Source organism: Pyrgilauda ruficollis, unplaced genomic scaffold (genome assembly GCF_017590135.1).
Source record: "Pyrgilauda ruficollis isolate IOZ18807 unplaced genomic scaffold, ASM1759013v1 scaffold165, whole genome shotgun sequence".
Classification (NCBI taxonomy): Eukaryota; Metazoa; Chordata; class Aves; order Passeriformes; family Passeridae; genus Pyrgilauda; species Pyrgilauda ruficollis.
In genome coordinates, this window is record NW_024515320.1 from 1,049,043 (window position 1) to 1,075,490 (window position 26,448).

General features: G+C 58.0%; 2 protein-coding genes across 10 annotated transcripts in view; both read right to left on the bottom strand.

The window, feature by feature from the left end:
* Positions 1–2,357, bottom strand: part of MFAP2 (microfibril associated protein 2) — a 9,210-nt gene extending 6,853 nt beyond the window's left edge. The window contains exons 1-2 of one of the 3 annotated variants that reach the window (XM_041463501.1): positions 2,319–2,357; positions 707–775 (exon numbers count right to left, since the gene is read on the bottom strand). The gene's annotated coding sequence lies outside the window, so the exon portion shown is untranslated. Of the gene's footprint in view, positions 1–596; positions 644–706; positions 813–2,318 lie in introns of those variants that run through there. The other 2 variants (XM_041463502.1, XM_041463499.1) reach the window with 2 other exon arrangements.
* Positions 2,358–2,659: 302 nt separating this feature from the next.
* Positions 2,660–25,395, bottom strand: ATP13A2 (ATPase cation transporting 13A2). 7 transcript variants are annotated; one of them, XM_041463445.1, is made up of 29 exons: positions 25,372–25,395; positions 19,324–19,397; positions 18,835–19,002; positions 17,990–18,048; positions 16,129–16,237; positions 15,961–16,040; positions 14,984–15,061; positions 14,617–14,686; positions 13,862–13,996; positions 13,640–13,706; positions 11,602–11,733; positions 10,899–11,054; positions 10,696–10,806; positions 10,534–10,580; positions 10,262–10,450; positions 9,985–10,191; positions 9,761–9,877; positions 9,523–9,679; positions 8,952–9,072; positions 8,635–8,759; positions 7,789–7,949; positions 6,886–6,996; positions 6,554–6,633; positions 6,128–6,280; positions 5,932–6,028; positions 5,180–5,403; positions 4,366–4,517; positions 3,991–4,163; positions 2,660–3,881 (listed from the first exon to the last, which is right to left on the bottom strand). In XM_041463445.1, exons 1-29 carry the CDS (start codon positions 25,379–25,381, stop codon positions 3,711–3,713), a joined length of 3,534 nt encoding a protein of 1,177 aa, XP_041319379.1. In that variant the 5' UTR covers positions 25,382–25,395; the 3' UTR covers positions 2,660–3,710. The 7 variants fall into 7 exon arrangements, with proteins under 7 accessions (XP_041319379.1, XP_041319376.1, XP_041319378.1 ...); XM_041463442.1 differs by having other exon boundaries at positions 15,961–16,043; XM_041463444.1 differs by having other exon boundaries at positions 16,129–16,240.
* Between the last annotated feature and the right edge of the window lie 1,053 nt (positions 25,396–26,448).

Below are 26,448 nucleotides of genomic sequence, written 5' to 3' on the forward strand. Positions count from 1 at the left end.
TTTTTTTTTTTTTTTTTTTAATTTATTTCTTTTTTTTTTAAGCTCTTCAGTTGCCAGAGAGTGCGAGAACAAAGGGAATATTAAAAGATTCCAATTCTTCTGGCCCCCGACCAGAGGTAAGGAACTTGGTGCCCCCATCCGTGTTTTCACACATCACCTTTTTCTCAGGGGCCCGTCCCCCAAAATAAATAGGAATAAAAGATCCCTTTTCTACAATCTCTTTCCAAGATGGAAAAGAAAAAAAACCACCAACCAACAAACCCACGGCTTCCTCCAGGCTTTGGGGTATTTTTAGACTTTTTGGAAGTGGTTAAAAATCTCCAGTAACTGTCAGGCCTCAAAGAAAGAACCCCTCCCCCCCACTCCCCGCTCCCCCGGCTGTCGTTCCTTCAGCACCCCAAAAATCAAGGGGATTTGGCTTTGTGAGGTTAAAAAGCTGAAAATAACTTTTCCAAGCTCTTAACCGATGGAGTTTTAAGGTGATTTCACAAAGTTCCCAAAATGGGGGTTCAGCCCCGTTTGCTGCTGGGGTGGGGGGGGGGGGGGGCCCCCGGAATTCCTGGGAATTGGGGGGGTTTCCCTCGCCTGGTCCTTACCAGTGAGTGCCGGCTCTGCCCTCGCCCACCGCCTCGGTCTCCTCTCTCTGCTTCCCCAAAACTCTTGAAATGAGAGTCAGAAAAAACAAAAAACCCAAAAAACCTCCTACCTCCAGCACGGGGGATCCGCTGGGTCCTAAAGCCACACCTGAGCCGGCCCCTTCCTCCTCCCGCGCTGCCTGGGAGGGGGAAAGCCGGGAAAACCCACAAATAACCCCAAATAACCATCCGTGAGAACGCGCCGCTGCCAGGGGCGCCGGGGACGGGGTGTATTGTTGTTTTTGGGGTTTTTCCCCGGCGGGATGAGTTTTAAACCCATGGAAAAGCGAGGAGGGGGGAGGATCCGCGCGGAGCGGGCCGGGGTTTGTGGGGCTGCAGGGAGGGAGGGGTGGAAGGAGCAGCTCCGGGGAATTTTCTCCTACCTCGTCAGCTCTTGGGAAAAAAAATCACTGCACCCCCAAAATCTGGGATCCTGGGATCACCTCCTCTCGATCCAGGGGTGGATTCCGATTCCTCCCCAGCAGCGAGGATGCTGCAGCCACGCGGGATTTATCCCGGGACGGGGCGGGAAAAGGACCCAAAAATGACCCAAATCCCGCTTTCCCAGCCCGGGCTCTGCTGCCCCCGGTGCCGGCGTGGGGCCCCTTTCCCCCCTCCTGGAGGAGGATCCCGGCGGGATTGGGATGATCCCGAAACCCCCCGAGCTCGGCAGGGACACAGAGCCAGAGCTGGGGGGTGAATTCTGCAGGTTTGGGGTGAAAACCCAAGGAAGGAGCAGAGGGAGGGCTCTGGGGTGGAGGGAGGAGGTCTGTGGAGACGGGAATGGGGGTGAGCAGAGGAGATTTTTCTCCGTGGGATTGGATTCCCAGCAGCCCACGCTGGGTTGTGCCGGCGGCGGAGCACCAGGACAGGCTCTGAGGGCTGCAAAACACAGGAAAAAAGGGATTTTCAGAGCAGGATGAGAGGCAGATGGGGCTGGAAGGTGGTCTCATCTCCTCTCCTCTGGTTTTCCATGCTGAATGATGGATAAAACCACCCAAAAAATCCCAAAACACTTCAGCTGCCAGGTTGAGGAATGGGTAAAACCACCCAAAGGACCCCAAAACCACCTCAGTTTCCAAGCTGAAGGATGGGTAAAACCACCCAAAGGACCCCGAAACACCACAATTTCCAGGCTGAAGGATGGGTAAAACCACCCAAAGGACCCCAAAACCACATCAGCTGCTCCCACCGAGCTTCTGCCGTCCCCCAGCTGCAGCATTATCCTCATCCCAGCCCTGTTCAGCTCCATCCGGGAGCAGGAGCTGCCTGTCAATAATTAAACGAAGTTTACCATCCCCCGGGGCTGGGAACACCCTCCCGGCCCATCCAAGCCAAACACCCCGGAGCGCGCGGAAATTCCAAGGGGAAGCGGCTCCCGGGTGCCTCTGCCTCGGACCCTGCCAGGAACGGGCCGAGCTCCCGAGGGCTCGGAGCGGGGAGGGTTTTTCCAGCCTCGGGAAGCCTGGGTTAACAACCGCAGCCTTGGCCGGGCCTTCAGGAAACCTCTTACCTCTGCTTGTGCCTCATTTCCTGCCCTAATCCCAGCTCCCCAGGGCAGAGAGGCGCCGCCGGCGCTCGGAGGGGGTTCAGACTTTCCATGGAAGCGAATCCCTGCAGGAAGCAGCCCGGGATCCTGGGAGGCAGCTGGAAAACCCCGGGAGGGGCCGGGGCAGCACAGACCCTCCGGGGAGCTGCTCCTTCCCTGCGGGATGCGGCGTCTCTGCCTCCCGGCTTTTCCTCGGTGGAAGGAGCGAGGTTTCAGAGTCTCAGCCAGGACACCTGGGCTTTTCCAGCGATTACTGTTATTTTCTAGGAAATTCCAGCTGGAGAGAGGTTGTTCAGCCCAGTTTGGGCTGCAGGAATCCCAGCGGTGTCATCCCTGGCTCCAGGCCCGGCTTTCGAGCATCGAGCATTTCCCAGCCTGCCTGGGAATGAGGTGACCTCGAAACCTCCTCCTGCTCCATGGGTACTCACCCGTGCCATCCCGAACCCACCCCCAGTGGGCAGCACGGACAAGCAGCCAAGAAAATAAGTGTTAATTTATTGGACAAGACCCGTGACAGCCCCGTCCGGAGCCCGCGAGCGGCGCCATCGCCTTCCCGACGGGGAAGAGTTAAAAAATAGAGAATTTGTGGGGTCTGTAATGCTACAGAGGTCCCATCCCCAAGCAGAGGTGCTCTGCCCGAGCATTCCAAGCGGAGAAGGGGCCCAGGCGCTGGGGATGGAGCAGCAGCCTCGGCAAGCTGGGAACGGGGACTGTAAACTCCCTACACATCTAGAGGGGACTGGGGCTTCACAGTGACACAGCTGGGGGTGCTGGGGACACCAGGGACCCCCTTCCTGGTGGCCTGGGCAGGCCACGAGAGGCCCAACTGGCCATGGTGGCCAGTGTGGGAGTGGGGGGAATCCTACAGGAAGAGCCATGCTGGATCCTCCTCCTCTGGATCTTCTCGCCCGTTCCTCCTCCACCTCCTGCTCCTCTGGGCTGCGGCCACAGGATCAGTGTAGCCACGGGATCAGCGTGGCCATGGGATCAGCGTGGCCATGGGCTCAATGTGGCCATGGGCTCAGCGTGGCCATGGGATCAGCGTGGCCACGGGCTCAGTGTGGCCATGGAATAAGAATGGCCATGGGGTCAGCGTGGCCATGGGATCAGTGTGGCCATGGGATCACCATGGCCACGGGATCAGTGTGGCCATGGGATCAGCGTGGCCAGGGAATCACCATGGCCACGAGATCAGTGTGGCTGTGGGATCAGCGTGGCCATGGGATCAGTGTGGCCATGTGACCACCATGGCTGTGGGATCAGCATATCCATGGGATCAGCATGGCCAGGGAATCACCATGGCCATGGGATCAGCGTGGCTGTGGGATCAGAGATCAATATGGCCAGGGAATCAGTGTGGGCATGGGCTCATTGTGGCCACGGGATCAGTGTGTCCACAGGATCAGTGTGGCCATGGGATTCCCATCTGCAATCTGAGTGATCCCACCCACCACATCCCTGCTTTTCCTGGGATAAATAAATTAAGGAAGTGTCTGAGGGCTGGGGCAGAGGCACGGCTGGCACTGCTATCTCACGGCCAGGGACATCCTGGGTGTGGCAAAGAGGGGCTGGTCCAGGGGTGGCCAGGCCGGCTGCTGCTGGCTCAGCTCCTTCTCCAGCCTCTTGAAAAGCTTCTTGGAGGCTTTTTTCCGACGCAGCTTTCGGAAGCAGCTGAGCAAGCCGTGATCCAAGGCGGTCTGGGGTCAGAGCAGGAGGGAAACGGGGTTGAGGAGGGACAGGAGAGCCCTGTGCCCACCTGGGGACACTACAGGGGGATGCCCCATCCCAAAGCCCCCCCTGACCCACCTCCAGCACAAAGGCAGTGAAGAAATTGAGGGCGGCAATGCCCAAGAGGAGCAGCTTGAAACTGAAATCCTCGATGGACTGGAGCTTCAGCAGGGACTTGGGGAAGCCCAGCGGGTACAGGGTCAGCCAGATCATCAGGCTGAAGAGCAGGATGAGGACGAGCAGGAAGAGCACTGGGGGCGAGAGGGGGTGGGGTGAGGGGCAGGGGAGGGAGGGCCAGTGGCTCTTGGTGTCCCTGTGAGTGTCCCATGGTGTCCCGTGGGTGTCCCCATGCACAACATCCCGTGAGTGTCCCATGGGTGTCCCTGTGGGTGCCCCTGTGAGTGTCCCATGGGTGTCCCCCTGTGTGTCCCATGGGTGTCCCCGTGTCCTCACCGTTGGTGTAGAGCGGCTCCCGGAAGGGGTAGCCCTTGGACATGGCCACGGCCAGGATGAGGTACTGGAAGCCGGTGACACAGAACAGGACGGTGTTCTCGTAGTTGGGCAGGTTCTGGGGCGCTGTCACCGTGCTGTTCAGGGGGACGTACCTGGGCCGGGAGACGGGTCAGCAGAGAGGCCAAGGGGGGCTGGACACCACCCCTTGTTCTCCAGCAGTTACAACTCTGGGAAGAGCAGGGGCAGCTCCAACCTCTGCTCTGGGAGCAGGGATAGATCCCTTGGGAATGAGAGCTGGGCCAGGGGGGTTTGGGTTGGAGGTCAGGAAAGGCTCTTCCCCAGAGGGTGCTGGGCACTGCCCAGGCTCCCCAGGGAATGGTCCCGGCGCCAGGGCTGCCAGAGCTCCGAGAGTGTCTGGACAGGCTGGGATTGTTGGGGGGTGTGTGCAGGGCCAGGGGTTTGACTGGATGATCCCTTCCAGCCGAGGACATTCCATGGTTCCCTGTCTGCTGCCAGATCCCAAATCCCAGGACAAACCCTGGGCTCTGACACAACCTCAGTGCTGTCCCCATCACCAAACCCTCAGGAAGACAAGGCAGGTTCAGGTGGGATATTGGGAAAGATTTCCTCATGGGAAGGGCTGCAAAGCACTGGAACAGCCTGTCCAGGAGAGGGTGGAATCACCACCCCTGGAAGTGTCCAAAAACCCTGTGGATCTGGCACTTGGGTCTTAGTGGCAAACAGGGGCTGACAGTTGGACTCGATGACCTTTTCCAACACTGAATCCCACGATTCCCGGAGTGGGGGCCCTCACCAGCTCTGTGAGACGGTGATGAAGTAGCTGAGGACCTGCACGGTGATGAGCAGGGCTGTCTGCAGCAGGAGGCTGCCCAGCACCAGCCCGCTGATCAGGGCTCCCTGCGGCCGCCGCACGCCCAGCGCCGGCGCCGGCCCCGTGCGCCCCATCAGCACGGCCACCGTGGTGGTGATCACCAGGTCGAAGAACAGGAACTGGAAATCACTCAGGTTGGTGTTGATCTGCGGAGGAGGGACAGGCTCAGAGCCAGCAGGGCTGATGTCTCAGGATTTGAGCTTTTATATTTTCCATGTATTTGTAACCCTGCAGTTCTTTAGTGTAGAACTCCGAACTCCACACGCAGTGGCAGCTGCTGTTCTCCCGTTTTGGGCAGACACAGCAATTCCTCTCCAGGCCTGGCAATCAAGGACACTCACTGCCTCAGGCCTCGAAAGACTGAACAATAGTGAGCAGGGGGAGCAAACTTGGGGTAAATGACTTCATTACCTGAAGCTGGAATTGGAGGATTAACCCCCCATATATGCAAAAGGACCAAAGTTATAAAAGTGTGAAAGCCTGTGACCCGTGGTTCATTTTTGGGTGCAGCCCCTGGGGGGCTTTGTCTGCCTGAGATGTACCTGAAGGCCCTTCAGTAAATACACCCACGTTTTATTCCCTTAATTTGGTCTGGCCTATGTTTTAGGGTAGCCCCATAAGGCATCGGTGCCCCAAGAATTCTGAGAAAAGCAGGGATTTGGGGTGGGACTCACGGTGTAGAGCAGGAGCACGGACACGAACTGGACCAGGCTGTACAGGGCCATGTACTTGAAGACCCCGAAGGAGGTGACCAAGGAGCACCGGCCCTCCCTGGGGGGGGACACGGCGTCACCACCGGCCACCCCTCCCCGGGAGGGATCTGCGGCATTCCCGGGATTCCCCCGCATTCCCAGGATTCCCCCCGCTCACCGGATGACCCTGGGCACGCACTCGATGGTGGCCACGCGGGAGGTGAAGGGCGAGGCCACCGACGCCTCGGCCTCGGACAGGGAGATGCCGACGTCGGCCGCCCGCAGCGCCCCGCAGTCGTTGGCACCGTCCCCGCACATCCCCACGCAGTAGCTGCGGGAAAGGGAGCCCACATTCCTCAGGGAATGAGGAAAGGGTCCCCACATTCCTTAGGGAACAGGGAAAAGGAGCCCACATTCCTCAGGGAATGGGAAAAGCCCTTGCTCAGCCCAGAGAACCTATGGATGCCCTGTTCCAGGCTGGACCTGGTGGAAGTGTCCCTGCCCATGGCATTGGTGCCACCAGGTGATGTTTGAGGGGCCTCCCAACGCCGTCCACCCCATAATTCCAGGATCCATCCCCTGGGATCCATCCCCTGGGCCTTACTTGAGCTCCTGCAGGCTGCACACCAGCTGGGTCTTCTGCTCAGGCAGCATCCGGGCAAACACGGTGGCCCGGAGCAGGATCTGCCAACGGAAGGATCCGTCAGCGTTCCCGGGGGGCAGGGAACTGGGAATGCCCAGCTGAGCACTGGGAATATCCATTAGGGAACTGGGAATGTCCAGCTGAGCACTGGGAATATCCATCAGGGAACTGGGAATGCCCAGCTGGGCACTGGGAATATCCATCAGGGAACTGGGAATGTCCAGCAGTGAACAAGGTTCCCCGTGGCACTGGACGGTTCTCCACGGCCCCCAGGGGCTCCCTGCCTGACTCACCCTGGGCAGCAGCTCGGAGAAGTGCTCGCAGACCACCTGGAAGGATTTCCCGTTGAGGGCGAAGTGGCAGTGCTGGGGTGGGAGGGAGGAGCCGTCCTGCTGCTGCAGGCCCTGCCAGGAAACAGCTCCAGCTCCAGCCCCAACCCCTGCGGGGCCCCCAGGCTGAGCCAGGACCTGCCTGGAGCAGCAGGAATGGCTCCCAAAATCCCAGCTCCCAGTGGGGCTGTTGGGGTGCAGGGCTGGGCTGACCCAGGCATCCAAGCCAAGCCTGGAGCAGATCTGGCAGCATCCATGGGGAGGTGTTTGGAGCTGCCATTCCAGCCTGGATCCCTGGATGTGCTCCAGGGAAAGGCAGGAGCAGCTGAACCTCTCCTGAAGGATGGCTTTATGAGGAGCAGGATCACAGCCTTAACTGCCTCCAAGGATAACGATGCTGGAAAACCCTTTCCCATCCCTGGGAGGGCTCAGGGCCAGGCTGGAGCACCCTGGGATAGTGGAAGGTGTCCCTGCCCATGGAACGGGACGAGCTTTGAGGTCCCTTCCAACCCAACCCAAACCATTCTGGGATTTCGGGATTCCCAGGACTGCAGAAAAAGCCAGATTTGAGTAACTCAATTTCTTAGATATTAGGAAGAAATTCCTCCATGTGAGGGTGGGGAGACTCTGGCACAGGGTGCTCAGAGCAGCTGTGGCTGCCCCTGGATCCCTGGAAGTGTCCAAGGCCAGGCTGGACAGGGCTTAGAGCACCTTGGGAGGGTGGAAAGTGTCCCTGCCCATGGGATGGGATGAGCTCTAAGGTCCCTCCAACCCAAACCATGCTGAAATTCTGTGATTTCATGAAAAACCAAACCCTTCAGGGTGCCTGGGCAGTTTGGGCTCCCAAAAGGTGTCCTGGGCTCTCACCTCGGGCTGCTCCTCGCCCTGGGAATGCTCGGCCAGGACGAACTTGAGGGCGGCGGGTTTGTTGTGGCCGGGCGGCGAGGCCGTGACGAAGATCACGCCCTCCCTGGGCTCCACCATGCGGCACCCCCGTGCCACGTTCATGGCTGTCAGCATGTTGTCCCCTGCCAGGGACATGTGGGTCATCAGCAAGGAGGTTTTGGGATGTCCAGGCCAAGAGGAGCAGCTCCAAGCTGCTGTGTCCCCTCTCCTGGCCACTGCAGCCATGTGGTGGCTTCGCTTCCCTCTTCTTTCCTCCAAAACCTCCTGCCTGCCCTGCCCCAAAGAAATGTGGGTTCAACTCCTGTTCTCCTGCCTGGAAAACACCCAGAGGTGTCCCTGCACCTCCTGCATTAGGGAAGGAATTTGGGATTTCAAACACAGCAATATTTAGGGGATGGACAGCAGAACAATGAGTTCTTCCACCCAAAATGTGTCCACGCCCTGAGCCCCACTGTGGATTGTGAATCCCGAGGGCAGGGATGCACAGAGCCAGGACCCAGGAGTCCTCCTGGTGCCCCCACAGCTGCTTCAGGCATGGATTCCTGCTGGGGGTCATGCTGGGGTTCCTGGTGGGATCCCTGGTGGGGTTCCTGGTGGGATTCCCAGAGCAGGACTCCTGGGGTGGGGTTCCTGGTGGGGGTCCTGAGGTGGGATTCCTGGGCTGGGGTTCCTGGGCTGGGGCTTCTGGTGGGAAAGCCCTTTCCCCCTGCACACTGTCCAGAACTGTATGTGCGTCCTGCATGCCTCCAGGACTGTCTGTGTGCTGTCCCTCCCTGAGCCCCGTGTGCTGGTCCCTCCCAGGGTCACCTGTCACCATGACGGGGCGGATGTTGGCGCTCCTCAGCAGCTGGATCACCGGGGCAGACTCCGGCTTCAGGACGTTCTTCATGACCAGGAACCCCAGGAAGTTCAGGCTGTTCTCCACAGAGTCCCTGGTGGGAGACAAGGAGCCTTTCATCACCTCCAAAACCAGCACAGAGGATCAAGGGGTGTGAGCAGTTAAAATCCCTCTGGGAACCAGCCAGGGATTCCCTCCATACGGATAAGGGATGAATTCCCTGCAGGGCATCCTGGAAAACGCAGAAGCGAGTGAGGAGGTGGAGAGAGGGAGCGCTGGCACCAACCTGGGGAGCTGCAGGGCCTCCTCGAAGGTGGCCACTGTGCCCAGGGCTTTGCAGGCCAGAGCCAGGACCCGGAACCCGTCGGTGGTGTAGTGCCGGAGCACCTGGGAGAAATCCGGGGGCACTGGAAAAGCGAGGCCAGAACAGCTCCTGAGGGAACCCCGGCTCTGGGAGGGGACACAGAGCTCTGGGGTTTGGGTGCTCATGAGAGCTCTCCTCAGGGAGCCTGGAGATCCCATACTGGGGCTGGAGGAAGTTCTCCCCACCCCAACAGCCTGGAGATCCCAGCATGCGTTAGGGGATGCCCCCAGCCCCAAGGAGCCTGGACATTCCATACTGGGCTGGGGGAAGCTCTCCCCACCCCAAGGAGCCTGGAGATGCCAGCATAGGCTGGAGGAAGCACCCAGCACCATTCCCCTTCTTCTGGCTCCTGTTTCCTTTCCCTCCCGTGGCTGGAGCTACCCCAAAGCCTTTGAGAGCTGCCCCACAGCATTCCTAAGGATAATTCCCTGGGGGATGAGCCTCAGGGATGCAGCCAGTGGGACTGGGGGTGAGCCCACCTCCCAGTACCAACCAGTTTCCCTCCTGCACAGACTGGCCACCATCTCCGGGGCGCCCTTGACGTAGGCGTGGGCCGAGGCCTCCCCGGGGAGCTTGACCAGGACGCTCATCCTCTGGAGGGAGGACGAGAACGGGAAACGCCGCAGGATCCCCAGGGGGGCCTGGTGCCTCTGTGGAAAGCAGGTGAGATCAGGGCTGGGCAGGAATTCCTCCAGGAGGCAGGAGGGTGGGGAGCTGTTCCATGGGGTTACCCTATCCCAAGGCTGCTCCTCTTCTGGCGGAGGTTTCACCATGGCCAAGACCTTCATCTCGAACTGCTGGAACGCTGGGAGCTCCCCTTCCTCCTCCTCCTCCATCATCTCCAGGCGCTGAAACCAAGAGGGCAAAACCCTGCTGAGCTCCTCCACCCACAGAGGGTCCAGAACCGCCGATATTCCCAACGCCTCCCTCTCCAGCCCCGCAGCTCCCGCCTCACCCAGCCGGTGGATTCCAGCATTTTGATGTCCACGGGGTCCCCGACGAGCTGTCCCCGCAGCGGTGACACCGCGTGGCAGGTGGCCAGGGCATAGAGCAGGGCGCCGGCGGGCAGGCAGCGGGGCTCGTGCACGATGGGCAGGAAGCGCTGCTGCTCCAGGGGCACCACGCCCCACACGTCCAGCCCCTCCTGGGTCAGCGTCCCGGTCTGCGGGCACAGCGCGGTGGGTCCGGGGAGCCCCGGCGCCCGCCCAGCCCGCCGGCCCGGCCCGCCTCACCTTGTCAAAGCACACCAGGCGGATCTTCCCGCACAGGTTGATCCGCGGGGGGCTGATGCAGAAGATTCCCTGTTTTTTCAGCCGGTTCTGGGCATAGATGGTGCCCACGGTCATGGCGGCCGGCAGCGCTGGCGGCACGATGACGGTGACCAGGTCCAGGGCACGGATGATGATTTGTCCCACGGGGACCTGGGAGGGGAGGAGGAACAGGGGTGGGCATCCCTCCCCGGATGGATCCCTGCGGGCTCTCCCGCTTGCTCCACCAGCCCTACCTGGTTCCTAACCAGGATGAGGATGCTGTACAAGGTGCCGATGAGAGCTGTGCAGGGGGAGAAGGGGCTCAGTTACAAAGCAGGGCACAGCAGGGAGCTGGAATGGAATTCCATTCCAAGGAATCTGGCTGCTCCAGGATGCGTCTCTGCACCCAGACCTACCCAGGATGGCGAGGAACAGCACAAACTTCACGGCGTCCTTGTAGAACTTGAAGCTCACGGGTTTGGGGTAGAGGATGGAGCTGATGAGGTCCCCCTTGGCCGTGCAGAACCCTGTGGGACAGGCAGGAGGTCACAATGGAACTGCTCCCAAGGGCACGGATTCATCCGGGGCCTCATCCTGGATTATCCCCCCACGCCCTCACCTGTGCGGGTGACCACGGCCAGCACCTCCCCGCCCACGTAGGCCTTGGCCTGGATGACCTGTGTCCCGCAGAACAGCGTGTGCCGCCGGTGCTCCTCGGGGCAGTACATGGCTCCGCCCGCCGGCAGCGGCGTCTTCATCACCGGCACGCTCTCCCCTGCCCAGAACATTCCAGGGGGGGATTGTCACCCCAGGGGGGTCAGGGGCCAGCAGGCCGGGGTGGGAAGGTGGCTCTGACTGAATCCCATGGGAATGTGATGCCTTAGGATTTTAGCTGTTGTAGTTTTCAGATCCTGTGCTGCATTAGTGCCTAACTCTAAACTCCACACAGCCTGTTCTGTCAGCTGCTGCTCTCCCGTTCTGGTCAGACACAACAATTCCTCTGGAACTCAAGGACACCCTCCAGCCTCAGGCCTCAAAAAGTATAAACAAAATGAGTTGGGGGCCAGCAAACTTGGAGTAAATTATTTCATTACCTGAAGCTGTAATTGGAGCATTAACCCCTGATATGTAAATAGGGTTAAAAATTTATAATTGTCTGAAAAACTCGTGCCCATTTTCCATTTTGGGTGTAGCCTCGGAGGCTTCTGACTGCCCAAGGTGTATCCATGGAAGGCCTTCAATAAATACCCACTTTGTCCTCTTAACCCCTGTCTGGCCTCTGCTCTAGGCAGCCACCCCAGCGTGCAGGGAAGGGCTCTCACCGGTCAGCAGGCTCTCGTTGACCATGCACTCGCCGGTCAGCAGCGCAGCATCGCACGGCAGCAGCGCCCCGGCCGCCGGCAGCCGGATGCAGTCCCCAGGCACCAGCTCTGCTGAGCTGACCACCAGCTCCTCTGGAAAACAACCCTGCTCAGGGCCTGGGGAACGGGGGAGCTGATCTCCAGACACCTGGAGAACCCGCTCAGGGATTGGGGAATGGGGCACTCATCTCCAGAAACCTGGAGAACCCCCTCAGAGATTGGGGCACTCATCTCCAGAAACCTGGAAAACCCCCTCAGGGATTGGAGAATGGGGGCACTCATCTCCAAACACCTGGAGAACCCCCTCAGAGACTGGGGACTGGGACACTCATCTCCAGACACCTGGAGAACCCCCTCAGGGATTGGGGAATGGGGGTCACTCATTTCCAGGCACCAGGGAAGGAATTCCCGTGGGATAAGGCAGCAAACAGGAAGGGGTTAATTCCCTGGAGATGGGAAATTGAGATCCAGGTGTGGGGAGAGCTGATCCAGACCAGAATTCCCAGCCACCCCAATCACAGGGAATGGCACAAACACCCGTGGACAGCCAAGATTTGGGCTGTGTGACAAATGGAACCTCTGAAGAACAGGAAGAAAAGGGCTGGTGGGACAGGGCAGGGATTCATGGGGGGATTATCCTTGTAATCAAAGTCTCTCTCTCTTTCCCTGAAATCCCCTGTTAAATTAAATCAACCCCCACTTAGGGCTTGGGGAACAGGGCACTCATTTCCAGACACCTGGAGAACCTCCTCAGGGATTGGGGAATGGCGTCACACTCATCTACAGACACCTGGAGAACCCCCTCAGAGATTGGGGCACTCATCTCCAAACACCTGGAGAACCCCCTCAGAGACTGGGGACTGGGACACTCATCTCCAGACACCTGGAGAACCCCCTCAGGGATTGGGGAATGGGGGTCACTCATTTCCAGGCACCAGGGAAGGAATTCCCGTGGGATAAGGCAGCAAACAGGAAGGGGTTAATTCCCTGGAGATGGGAAATTGAGATCCAGGTGTGGGGAGAGCTGATCCAGACCAGAATTCCCAGCCACCCCAATCACAGGGAATGGCACAAACACCCGTGGACAGCCAAGATTTGGGCTGTGTGACAAATGGAACCTCTGAAGAACAGGAAGAAAAGGGCTGGTGGGACAGGGCAGGGATTCATGGGGGGATTATCCTTGTAATCAAAGTCTCTCTCTCTTTCCCTGAAATCCCCTGTTAAATTAAATCCATATTGGCTTTGGACTATGGTCTTGTCTGCACCTTCATTTGGGCAGAGGCATCTTTTACTAATTGGACCCCAAAGTTATTCCTGTGCCTCATAAGATTATTCCCATGTATCCCAACATTATTCCCATGTATAATAACGTTATTTCCATACATCATATTGTTATTCCCATGTATCCCAACATCATTCCTGTCTTATAACATTATTCCCATATATTGTTATTCCCATGTATCCCAACAATATTCCCACACATCCCAAGATTATTCTGGTGTCTCATAACATAATTCCCATGCATAATAAGATTATTCCCATATATCATAAGGTTATTCCTGTGTATCCCAATATTATTCCCACGTATCACAACATTATTCCCACATATCTCAACATTATTCTTGTGTATCCCAACACTATTTCCACACATCCCAATATTACTCTGGTGTTTCATAACATTATTCCCATGTATATAACATTATTCCCATATATCATATTGTTATTCCCATGTACCCCAACATTATTCCTGTGTATCCCAACATTATTCCCATGTATCCCAACACTATTCCCATGTACCCCAACATTATTCCTGTGTATCCCAACACTATTCCCACACATCCCAACATTACTCTGGTGTCTCATAACATTATTTCCATGTACAATAATTCCGGTGTGTCCCAACATCATTCCCACCTATCCCAATACCATTTTGGTGCAGAACCAGGATCCCAAAGGGATACATCATCCCAACCACCATCCCAAAAATCCTTCCTCTCACCTCCTCCAGGCCGGCGGACCTGGACCCCCATGGACATCCTGGCCATATTCCGCAGCGTGGTGCTTTGCTGGGAGGGAGGCAGAGGTCAGAATTCACCCAAAACACGGGAAACCATCCCTAAAAACAGCCTGGGGGGCTCGGAAGCAGGGACAGAGGACAGGGAGAGCCCGGAGTGGGGCTGTTCCGCGGGGCTGTGGCCCCAGAGGAGCTGCCCCCACCCACCCTGCGCGTCTCGTAGAGCGACAGCCCCAGCGAGAAGGTGGAGATGAGGAAGATGCAGGCGGCGTAGTAGTAATAGGCATCGCACACCCACAGCACCATGCTGAGCACTTGGAACAGGTAGAAGGGGTTGAGCACCTGCAACAAGGAGAAAAAACAGGTCTGGGAGCTCACTGGGAGACCTCCTTGGGGTGGGAGAAGCTCCCCCAGCCCATCGTGAGATTTCCAGGTTCCTGGAAATGAGGAGAGCTTCCTCCTGCCCAGTATGGAATCTCCAGGCTCCTGGAGGTGGGGAGAGCTTTCTCCATCCCATCATGCAATTTCCAGGCTCCTGGAAATGGGCAGAGCTTCCTCCATCCCAGTATGGGATTTCCAGGTGGGAGAAATTTCTCCAGGCTCCTTGGAGGAAGAAAAGCTTCCTCCAGCCCATCGTGAGCCTTCCAGGCTCCTGGATGCAGAGGAGAATCCAGCCCTTCCCTAGGCCCTTCCCTGGGGCTGGCATCCCCCAAACCCTCCATTCCCCCTGGAATTCCCTGGGGATGCTGCTCCCAAGGATGCTCAGCCACCTCCACAACCCCTGGGGGCTGCTCCTGTCTGAGCCCAGAGGGCCAGGAAGGGTCCCCTCCACAGCTCTATCTTCCCCCCCACATCCTCTCCTTCCTTCCCAAGCGCTGGGAAGCACTTCCAGAGAGGGACAGGGAGCAGAGGAAGGATCTGTCCCGGGAAAATCCCCTTGGGAAGCCCAGCCTGGAACCCACCTCCTCCACCAGGAGCCTGGCGTAGGACTTGACGGGCACCTCGATGAGGTTGGGGCCATAGATCTTCCTCCTGAGGGGGGGAAGGACAGCGAGGGAATGTTACCCTTGGGAAGGAGAGGGAAGGAGTTTTAACCATGGGAAAAGAGAGGGAAGGAATTTCACCCTGGGAAAAGAGGGAAGGAGTTTGATCCTTGGGAAAAGCTGCATTTCCAGCCCTAGGGCCCCGCATGCTGCCCAGACCCCCACGAGGAGCCGGGTTATACGGAGAAGCCAATCCCAGGAATTCCATCCCGCCCGGCAGTTTGGGGTCTGAGGCTCCGGGATTTCCTGCTCCCTGGAACAGCCCCAGGAGGCTGCCAGCCCCCACCTGGCGCCGTGCTCCTGCTGGTCCAGCCCGGCCCGGCACAGGTGCAGCTCTGCGCAGGTCCAGCCCTCGTCCAGGACGCTGGGCAGCAAAGAAAAACAGGGAGAGAGTCAGACCCAGCGGGAAGGGTGGAACAAACTGCACGGCCAAGGGCTCGGGACAAACCCACCCTTTGGAAAGGGAGAGTGCCCTGTTCCTTGGCCTCTCTGCGGCCCACGGCTGCCAAGGGAAGGCAACAAAAGGGGCACAGTCTGAGAGCCGGGAGCGTCCGGCCCTGCCAACCATCCCGGCCGGTTCCCTGTGCCCGGGAACACCCCGAGGGCACCTGGGATGGCTTCCGAGGCCCAGAAGCGCTGAGGGTGATGCCTCAGGGTTTGAGCTTTTATATTTTCAATGTATGTGTGATCCTTCTGTTCTTTAGTGTAGAACTCTGAACTCCACACGCAGTGGCAGCTGCTGTTCTCCCGTTTTGGGCAGACACAGCAATTCCTCTCCAGGCCTGGCAATCAAGGACACTCACTGCCTCAGGCCCCGAGAGATTAAACAAAAGGGAGCTGGGGGGGCAAACTTGGGGTACATGACTTCATTACCTGAAGCTGTAATGGAGGATTAACCCCCAGTATGCAAATGGACCAAAGTTATAAAAGTGTGAAAACCTGTGAGCCATGCTCCATTTTTGGGTGCAGCCCCTGAGGGAGGGTTTTGTCTCAGGGAATGTACCTGAAGGCCTCCAAAAAACACAAATGATTTTATTCCCTTAATTTAGCCTGGCCTCTGTTTTTAGGGAGCCCTGATAAGGCACGAAGGGACGGGAGGTGCTGGGAATGCCAGGATCCAGGAGGATCCTGAGGGAGCTGGGAATGCTGGGATCCAGGAGGATCCAGGAGGATCCTGAGGGAGCAGGAATGCCGGGATTCAGGAGGATCCAGGAGGATCCAGGAGGATCCTGAGGGAGCAGGAATGCCGGTCTCTGGGAGTACCTGACTCTGCAGAAGGCCTGCCGCCGCTCCAGCCACACGTAGCGCATTCCCTGGAACAGGTAATACCTCAGGAGGTTCTTCTGCTGGACAGGGACGGGAAAACGAGGCGTAAGTGGGGTGTCCAGGGACAGGGAGAGGGCTTGGGGGTGGGGAAGGTCCCGGTGCCACCTCGTCCTTGTCGTGCAGCCGCACGGTGTCACGGCTCTCCTCCTCGTCCGGCACCGCCACGGCCACGCTGCTCCTGCGCTCCGCCTGGGCCCCGGGGTGCTGCTCCAGGCTGCTGGGGGAACGGGGCTCAGCCATGGCCTGCCACCCTCCCTCAGGGACATCGGCGATCAGCCATGGCCTGCCACCCTCCCTCAGGGACATCGGCGATCAGCCATGGCCTGCCACCCTCCCTCAGGGACATCGGGGATCAGCCATGGCCTGCCACCCTCCCTCAGGGACATCGGCGCTCAGCCATGGCCTGCCACCCTCCCTCAGGGACATCGGCGATCAGCCATGGCCTGCCACCCTCCCTCAGGGACATCAGGGCTCAGCCATGGCCTGCCACCCTCCCTCAGGGACATCAGGGCTCAGCCATGGCCTGCCACCCTCCCTCAGGGACATCAGGGCTCAGCCATGGCCTGCCACCCTCCCTCAGGGACATCAGGGCTCAGCCATGGCCTGCCACCCTCCCTCAGGGACATCAGGGCTCAGCCATGGCCTGCCACCCTCCCTCAGGGACATCAGGGCTCAGCCATGGCCTGCCACCCTCCCTCAGGGACATCAGGGCTCAGCCATGGCCTGCCACCCTCCCTCAGGGACATCAGGGCTCAGCCATGGCCTGCCACCCTCCCTCAGGGACATCAGGGCTCAGCCATGGCCTGCCACCCTCCCTCAGGGACATCAGGGCTCAGCCATGGCCTGCCACCCTCCCTCAGGGACATCAGGGCTCAGCCATGGCCTGCCACCCTCCCTCAGGGACATCAGGGCTCAGCCATGGCCTGCCACCCTCCCTCAGGGACATCAGGGCTCAGCCATGGCCTGCCACCCTCCCTCAGGGACATCAGGGCTCAGCCATGGCCTGCCACCCTCCCTCAGGGACATCAGGGCTCAGCCATGGCCTGCCACCCTCCCTCAGGGACATCAGGGCTCAGCCATGGCCTGCCACCCTCCCTCAGGGACATCAGGGCTCAGCCATGGCCTGCCACCCTCCCTCAGGGACATCAGGGCTCAGCCATGGCCTGCCACCCTCCCTCAGGGACATCAGGGCTCAGCCATGGCCTGCCACCCTCCCTCAGGGACATCAGGGCTCAGCCATGGCCTGCCACCCTCCCTCAGGGACATCAGGGCTCAGCCATGGCCTGCCACCCTCCCTCAGGGACATCAGGGCTCAGCCATGGCCTGCCACCCTCCCTCAGGGACATCAGGGCTCAGCCATGGCCTGCCACCCTCCCTCAGGGACATCAGGGCTCAGCCATGGCCTGCCACCCTCCCTCAGGGACATCAGGGCTCAGCCATGGCCTGCCACCCTCCCTCAGGGACATCAGGGCTCAGCCATGGCCTGCCACCCTCCCTCAGGGACATCAGGGCTCAGCCATGGCCTGCCACCCTCCCTCAGGGACATCAGGGCTCAGCCATGGCCTGCCACCCTCCCTCAGGGACATCAGGGCTCAGCCATGGCCTGCCACCCTCCCTCAGGGACATCAGGGCTCAGCCATGGCCTGCCACCCTCCCTCAGGGACATCAGGGCTCAGCCATGGCCTGCCACCCTCCCTCAGGGACATCAGGGCTCAGCCATGGCCTGCCACCCTCCCTCAGGGACATCAGGGCTCAGCCATGGCCTGCCTCAGGGACATCGGGGATCAGCCATGGCCTGCCACCCTCCCTCAGGGACATCGGGGATCAGCCATGGCCTGCCCCCCTCCCTCAGGGACATCAGGGATCAGCCATGGCCTGCCATCCTCCCTCGGGGACATCCAGGCTCAGTCACCCTCCCCAGAGCCAGCGGTGGCTCCGCACCCCGCAGGGACAGAGCCTGGCTCACCTGGCCTCGCCCAGCGGCTCCGTCAGCACCTTGGTGGTGAAGCACTGTCCAAAACGGTCCTGAAACACAGGGATGGGGGACTGGGAATGCCTGGAGAGTTCCCAGCTCCTTCCAGAACCCAGGAAGGCCCTGGCCACCCATCCCGGGTGGGGGATGAGGTTTGGGGACAAAGAAGAGAAATTCCAAGCCAGGGAGGCTGGGATGGAAGGGGGAAACGTGGAGTTATTTTAGGAATAACAATGATTCCTGGAATGGGACAATTCTAGGAATGATAATAATAATGGTAATAAATTTCTGGAATAATCTGGTGCTTGAGGAAAGGACATGTCTGACACAGGAAGGAGGACAAGGAGAGAGAATATTCACAGGGTCCTGTTGGGAACCTGGGGAAGAGCCCGATCCCGGATCCACAGAATCTAACTCCCAGTCCACAGAATCCAACCCTGGATCCAACAGAATCCAACTCCCAATCCACAGAATCCAACCCCAGATCCACACACGCCAAGCCTGGATCCACAGAATCCAACCCTGGATCCCCAGAGCCCAGGCCTGGATCCACAAAATTAACCCCAGACTCACAGAATCTAATCCCAGATCCAGAGAATCCAACCCCAGATCCAACAGAATCCAACTCTGGATCCACAGAGCCCAACCCTGGATCCACAGAATCCAATTCCCAATCCACACAATCCAACCCTGGATCCACAGAATCCACCCCCAGTTCCACAGAATCCAACTCCTAATCCACAGAATCCCACCCAGACCCACAGAGCCCCACCCCAGACCCAGAGAATCCAATCCAGACTCCCAGAACCCCACGCCAGACTTGCTCCCGTGGGACTCACCCTGATGATGAGCCAGTCGGCCTGGCCCAGGGCACAGGGCTGGCACTTGGCCTGCACCTCCAGGCTGGGCTTCCAGTGGAAGAGCAGCAGGAGCAGCCCCGCGCTCAGCACGGAGCCCGCGTGGCACAGCAGCACCCGCCACGCCCTGCGCTGGTAGCCCGTCACCTCCTGCGGGAGAGGGGACCACTGGGGATCACTGGGAACCACTGGGAATCACTGGGAATCAATCACTGGGGATCACTGGGGATCAATCACCAGGAATCACTGGGAATCAATCACTGGGGATCAATCACCAGGAATCAATCACCTGCACCTGGCTGCTCAGACATAAAATCAGCTAAAATCGATTGCCAACCATTAAACCCCGAACTCCCAAAATCCCGGCATGACCGAGCCCCAGATAGGGAAAATCAAGGGGCTGGAAAAGCAGCACCTGGGGGTGTGGGAAGCCCTGGGATGGGTGTGGGAGACCCCCCAGGCCAGACCTACCATGTGGGCCGGGTCTGTGTCCGGCTGCAGTGTCCCGTAGCCCGGGCGCCGGGCCCCCAGCAGCCGGCTGCTGTCTGCAAATCCACCAGAAACACGGAGAAGGGTCAGCACAGGGGCTGGAGAGCCCCGGGGCCGGGCTCCCGGCGATGCCAGCCCCGGGAGGAGGTGGTGGCTCCTGGCCCATCCAGCCAGGATCGCTACCCCCTCATCCTCCCGGGCACGTGACGGTCACGGGGACGATGCCAGAGCAGCCCCGGGATTTCTGGCGTTATCCCAGGAGCCCAGCGGGCACGGGAAGGGAGCAGGGTTGGCCGGAGCCTGGCCAGCTCTCCCTGCCACTTTTCCAGCTCGTTTGCTCCTTGTTTGCTCCTTGGGTTTGCTCCTGGCTGCCAAAAAATTGACATTTCCCAGTTTCAACCATGCTCTGATTCCCGTTGGGCTCCGCTGCACCCCAAAGCCCAGCCTAGAAAATTGGGATCAGGAATCATCCCTGGGATCTCCCTAGGTGGGATCTCAACCATCACCCTCCGTGCCTGAAGTTGAACCTGCTCATTCCCTAAATCCAGGATGGATCACGAGTCACTGAGCCTGTTCATTCCCTAAATCCAGGATGGATCAGGAGTCACTGAGCCTGCTCATTCCCTAAATCCAGGATGGATTATGATCACGGCATTCCCAAGGCTGGGATCTCAGAGCAGCAGTGGGGAGGCAACACGTGGCACAGGCACAGGCACAAGCACGGAGCTGGGAGCTGTTCCTACTCCTGGAACACGTGGATATTTCCTGCCTGGGCTGGGGTTGGGTTTCCAGGAGGGCACCGAGACCAGCTCAAGGATTTACACTGGAAAAACCGCCCCGGCTGGATTCCTGCTGCTCGCTGTCCACCCCAAAGCTCCTCTGCAGGGAATAAAAGCCATTCATGAACCTGCTCATTCCCTAAATCCAGGATGGATTATGAGTCACCAAGCCTGTTCATTCCCTAAATCCAGGATGGATCACGAGTCACTGAGCCTGTTCATTCCCTAAATCCAGGATGGATCAGGAGTCACTGAGCCTGCTCATTCCCTAAATCCAGGATGGATTATGATCACGGCATTCCCAAGGCTGGGATCTCAGAGCAGCAGTGGGGAGGCAACACGTGGCACAGGCACAGGCACAAGCACGGAGCTGGGAGCTGTTCCTACTCCTGGAACACGTGGATATTTCCTGCCTGGGCTGGGGTTGGGTTTCCAGGAGGGCACCGAGACCAGCTCAAGGATTTACACTGGAAAAACCGCCCCGGCTGGATTCCTGCTGCTCGCTGTCCACCCCAAAGCTCCTCTGCAGGGAATAAAAGCCATTCATTAAAACCATTCCCTGGTTTTGGTGATCCCGGTGGGGAGGGCGATCCATCTCCAGCTCCTGCAGCCGGTGTTGCTCCACAAGATAAATTTAGAGGGGAGGAATTGGGGGATGAGCCTGAGGGACGGTTTAGTAAAACAGAGGAGCCAAGAAAAGGAAGGGAGGGGTCAGCTGTCCCCAGTGCCAGCCTCAAATTCTGCAAAAAGCTGGAATTCCAGCTGCAGGGACACTGGGAGTGCTGTCCTTCCCAAGGGCAGGACAAAGTACGGGGCAGCAGGGTCATGCACAAGGGCTTTTCCCGCGATCTGCAGGAGGTGGAAAAGTATCCAAACAACCTGAAACCAGCCCAGTTCCCTTCCCCGAGCCTCTGGGCAATGGGAAGCCCGGCCTGCCCCTCTCCTGAATGGAACTATCCCGGCTTTTCTCGATCCTAAAGCAACAAATCCTTGGGAGGAACCAAGCGGCTCCGCACAGCCCCGTTCCGGGGAATTCCAGCCCCGTTCCGGGGAATTCCTCCCCTCCCGCTCCCATCCCGGCTGTTCCCAAAACTCTGCAGGTGAGGAGAAGCCCCGGCACAGACTCACCCCGCCTCATCCCGCCGGGAGCGCCAGCGGAGCCGCCCGGTGGGGGTGGGATCGGCCGGGATGGAATCGGTCAGGATGGGGTCGGGAAAGGTGGGATCGATCAGGATGGGATCGGTCAGGGTGGGATCGGTCAGGGTGGAATCGGTCAGGATGGGGTCGGGAAAGGTGGGATCGGTCAGGATGGGGTCGGGAAGGGTGGGATCGGCCGGGCTGGGACCAGCAGCGCCGCCATCCCCGGCGTCCCCGCGGCCGTGGCCGGGCAGATCCGGAGCGGAGCCGCTGCAGTCCCGGCACCGAGGCCACTCCTCGTCGGCAAACACGGCGCGGGGGCTCCTGGATGTCCCTTCTCCGCCTCCGGATCCCGGGAATTTCCCCGGAGCCCTGCACAGAGCTCTGCTCTCTGCTTCCCGCTCCGCCGCTAAAACACGGATTAGGAGGAGAATACGGGCCAGGAGAGGCTGGAATTCCGGAGAGGGGTCAGGATGCACCGGCCCGGCTGGTCCGGGGAAGACGGGAGCCAAGATCCCGCACTGATGATGGATGTGCACGGCCAAAATCCCACCTGGAATTCCCTGCAGCTGCCTGGCTCCGAGTCCAGGCCCTGCCCTGTCCTCTCGGGTGGAAATTTGGGAAGAGGCTGCTTTGGATGCTCTCACAGCCACTGCACATCCTGGCGGGGGGGGGGGGTGAACCCTCGGACTCCGAGGTGCAGAGCTGGAAGCTGGGATGGGATTGGAATCCAACACCTGGTGGGAGATCAGCTGGGAATGCCAGGTCCTTGTCCCAGGATTTGGATCCGAGTGGCAGCCCCTTCCCATGGCAGGGGTGCACATGGAAAACAGATGGATGCTGCTCCCAGAGACTTCTCCATCAGCTTCCCTGGGCAGCCCTGGCCCTTCCCAAGCCCCTTTCGGGAAGCAAGCAAACCTCAAGGGGGCCTGGAGACCTCCTGCTGCTCCCATGGTTCCTGCTGGATGGTCCCTGGGCAGCACCATCCGTCTGTCCATCCATCCACGGATCCATGCCTCCATCCATGCATCCATCCATGCATCCACCCACACCGGCTGGAAGCTGCACACAAGATCAGGAAGCTCCATCCAAGGAAGTTTCCGTTCCAACCACTGAGGCTGATGGGATGGGGTTGGCAAGGCCAACTCGGGGAGATGGGGACACGGAAAATCAGGATAAGGCAAAATCCGGGAAGGAGAGACAATGTGAGGAAGTGTTTGGATCATGGAAGGTGAGACTGAACCCACGAGGATCTTCCAGAGCCTTTGGCTCCAGGATGGGAGATCCTGCGGCCGAGCACAGCGTCAGGCTGAGATCCTGGTGATTCTCCTGCCCTTCCCATGGATCCCAGAGGAACACATCCCAGCCAGACAGGGACATGCTGCCCTTCCCATGGATGAACCCACACACTGATCCCAGCTGGACAGGGATGCTCTGCTCTTCCCATGGATCCCACACAGAAATCCCAGCTGGACAGGGATGCTCTGCCCTTCCCATGGATCCCACACAGAAATCCCAGCTGGACAGGGACGCTCTGCCCTTCCCATGGATTCCACAGACCAATCCTGAGCTTCCTGAGCAAACTCATCTGACCAGGCGGTCGGTCCTCCCAGAAAAACGGCCCAAGGCTGGAGGAACAAAGGCTGAGACAGGCCTGATCCAAGGTGGCGACGTGGAAAACCAGGATTGGGACTCCCCAGTGCTGGGAAATCCACGCTCGAGCATCAAACCCTTGAGACAGCTGAGGAACAAACTCCTGGGAATTCCCAGCAGCCCCGTAGACCTGCACTGGTTGTGATTTGGGTTTTTGGAGAGTTCCTCTGTGAGGAGCGGGGCTGTGCCATGTGCTGGTGATGCCAGCCGAGATCCCGGCATTCCAACCCTTCTGGCACAGGGGGATGTTCCCTGGCACCCAAACCCAGCTGCCAGTCTGGAGGGAAGTGTCAGGAATATCCCAGCTTGGGGAACACTGCGGTGTGAGCTGGAAAACAGGGGGTTCACACCCCAACACACATTTCCCCCAATTCCAGGTAAATGAGGGCTCCTCCCTCCCTTAGGAAGAGGGGCTGTGCTCCTGGCATTCCTGATGGGAAGTGAGGAACCAGGGGGGAACATCTCCAGCAATCCTTAAATTACGAACTCAGGGAAAAAATGGGGAGCTTTGACCCTCGAGCGCTGCTCGGCTGCGGATCAGGATTGGGATTGGCGAGGGGGATCCCAGGGGATCCAGGGGATCTGGGTGGGATCACCACAGGGATGGAACTCCCAGAGCACCCAGGGATGTCCCCCCTGCCCTTCCCTGCCCTGCTGCTCTGCCTGGATGAAAGTCCCTGCAGGAAAGGGGCGAAGATCGCTCGGCAGCGCCGCTCCCGCATTCCTAGGAACGGGAATCCCGGCTGGGAGCCCTGGAAGGATCCAGAACCCCGGGTGCCCTTTTCCCACCCTGCACCACGTTCTGTGTTCATCCATGAACAAAACCCTGGGATCGCTCCGGGATGGGATCTGAGGGGTGGACAGGTCCTTCTGACCCCAAACCCCACCCCGTTCTCCACGATCCCCACGGGAGAGGGACGGGAGCATTCCCGAATTCTGGGTGGGATCCACCCGCGGGAAGCGGCTGTGGCAAGGCCGAGGGGATCCACAGCGGGGTTTGGAGTTTGAAGGATTTGGATGGTTTGGGGTTTGAGGGGTTTGGAGTCTGGGCTTTGAGAGTTTTGAAGTTTAGAGGATCTGGATGGTTTGGATGGGGTTTGGACAGTTTGGCGTTTGGGAGGTTTGGAGGCTTTGGGGGGGTTTGGAGGGTTTGGGTATTTTCGGGTTTGGACAGCTTGGGGTTTGAGAGGTTTGGGTTTTAGAGGGTTTCGGGAGTTTGGGGTTTGAAGGATTTGGATGATTGGGGTTTGGAGTTTGGGGTTTGGAGGATTTTGGGGGGTTAGGGGTTGGGGGTTTTGGGGTTTGGACTGTTTGGGGTTTGAGGGGTTTGGGATGTGGAGGGTTTGAGGGGTTTGGGAGTTTGGGGTTTGGAGAGTTTTGGGGTTTGGAAGATGTGGAGGGTTATGGGGGCTTGCAGTTTGGAGAGTTTGGGGTTAGGGGGTTTTGGGGATTGGAGAGTTTGGGGTTAGGGGGGTTTGGAGCACCCCGCAGCCCTTCCCACAATTCCTTCCCCTCGGATCCACGGCTGCGCTCCCAGGGCTGGAATTCCCGAGGGATGCAGAGCCAGGAGGTGCCGGGAAAAAAAGTGGGATAAAAATGGGAAATAAAGCGAAATAAAACAGGGAAGTAAAGTGAAATAAAAAGGGAAGTGGAGCAAAATAAAAAAGGGAAGTGAAGTCCAATAAAGCGAAATAAAAGAGAAACGGAACAAAATAAAAGAGCAAAATAAAGTGAAATAAAAGAGAAATGGAATTTAAAAAGTGAAATAAAGCAAAAGATAAAAACCAAAATGAATTGGAGTAAAAAAAGGAGAAAAATGAAAACGAAAAAATAAAATAAAGGAAAATACTAAAGAGAAATGAAGTGAAAAAACTAACAATGCAAAGGGGAAAAGCAAAATAAAGCACAATTAAAAAGCAGAAAAACAAAGTTAGGAAACAAAACTACAGCAAAATAATGCCAAATGTAAAATAAAAAACTGAAAGTAAAAAACCAAGCCACAAATGAAAGCAAAACAAGGAAGCAAAAAAGCAAAATAAAATGAAATGAAGTAAAATAAAGCGGAATAATAGAGAATTAAAGCAAAATAAAAATACAACATTTTTACAAAAAGGCAACAGAATAAAGCAAAATTTAAAAAATAAACAAAGCATAATAAGGTAAATCAAAAAAACAAAATTTTAGAAGAAAGGCAAAATAACAAAGCAAAAAAAAAAAAAAAAGGGAATAAATGGGAATACATGGGAATAAACAGGAAAAAATGGGAATACATGGCAATAAATGGGGATAAATGGCACTGGAGCCGCACCGGTCCCGCCCCCCGCGCTGGGCTGGAGCGGCCCCGGCGGCGCTCCGGGGGGCTCCGGGCACTCGGGGGCTCCCGGTCCCTGATCCCGACCCCTCATCCCATTCCCGATCCCATTCCTGGATCCCGATCCCAATCCCGGTCCCGGCTCCTGACCTGAGCTCATGGCGCGGCCCCGCGCGCCGCCGGAAGAGGCGGGGGCGGAACGGCGGGGGATGCCGGGAATTGGAGTCCGCACCCCAAAACAGGGTGTGACACCCCGGGGGATGCCGGGAATTGGAGTCCGCACCCCAACACCGGGTGTGACATCCCGGGGGATGCCGGGAATTGGAGTCCATACCCCCAAAAGAAGTGTGGCACCCCAAGAATGCCAGGAATTGGAGTCTGCACCTCCAAACAGGGTGTGACATCCAGAGGATGCTGGGAACTGGAGTCCGCACCCCAAAAACCGGGTGTGGCACCCAGGGGATGCTGGGAATTGGAGTCTGCACCCCAAAAACAAGGTGTGGCACCCAGGGGATGCTGGGAATTGGAGTCTGCACCCCAAAAACGGGGTGGGACACCCCAGGAGGGGCATCCCTGTGACCTCGCAGGAGCAGCATCCCATTTCTGGGAGGTTTGAGTTATTCAGACCAAAATCATGAATTCACCAGCAAAGCTGGAGTGGCTCCTTTCTCTCAGCCCCAGGAGCTGCTCCAAACATCCCAAAGTGGAAAAAGCTGCAGGTAAAAATAGCAGGAGAAAAAGGAAGATGCATCCCTAAAAAATCCCATTTTCTTAGGATTTGGAGTAGAAATCAGGAATACAAACCAGGGTCCCCCAGGGTGGAAAGATAACACCTTGCTCCTAGTGGAACTGGGATCTGGAGGTAAAAATATCAGAGAGAAGAAGATGATTCAACCCTAAAACCCCTCATTTTATTAGGATTTGGACTAAAAATCAGGAATACAAACCAGGGTCCCTATGGGGTGGGACAGGATACTTCACTCCTGGGGGAATGGGATCTGGAGGTAAAAAAAAAGCAGTTGTTTTAGAGAAAAGAGGAAGATCCACCCCTAAAAATCCCATTTCCTTAGGATTTGGAAAAAAAATCAGGAATACAAACCACGGTCTCACGGGGTGGGACAGGACACCTTGCTCCTGGTGGATCTGGGATCTGGAGGTAAAAATATCACAGAGAAAAAGAAGATTCAACTCTGAAAAATCCCACTTTCTTGGGATTTGGACTAAAAA

Excerpts from the sequence above, each read along its gene's own strand:
- ATP13A2 (XM_041463441.1), bottom strand. Across the intron at positions 9,878-9,984 it reads TGCTGGAATCCACCGGCTGG|CGCCTGGAGATGATGGAGGA; the intron begins GTGAGGCGGGAG and ends TCTTGGTTTCAG. Across the intron at positions 3,882-3,990 it reads TCACTGCCTTTGTGCTGGAG|ACCGCCTTGGATCACGGCTT; the intron begins GTGGGTCAGGGG and ends CTCTGACCCCAG.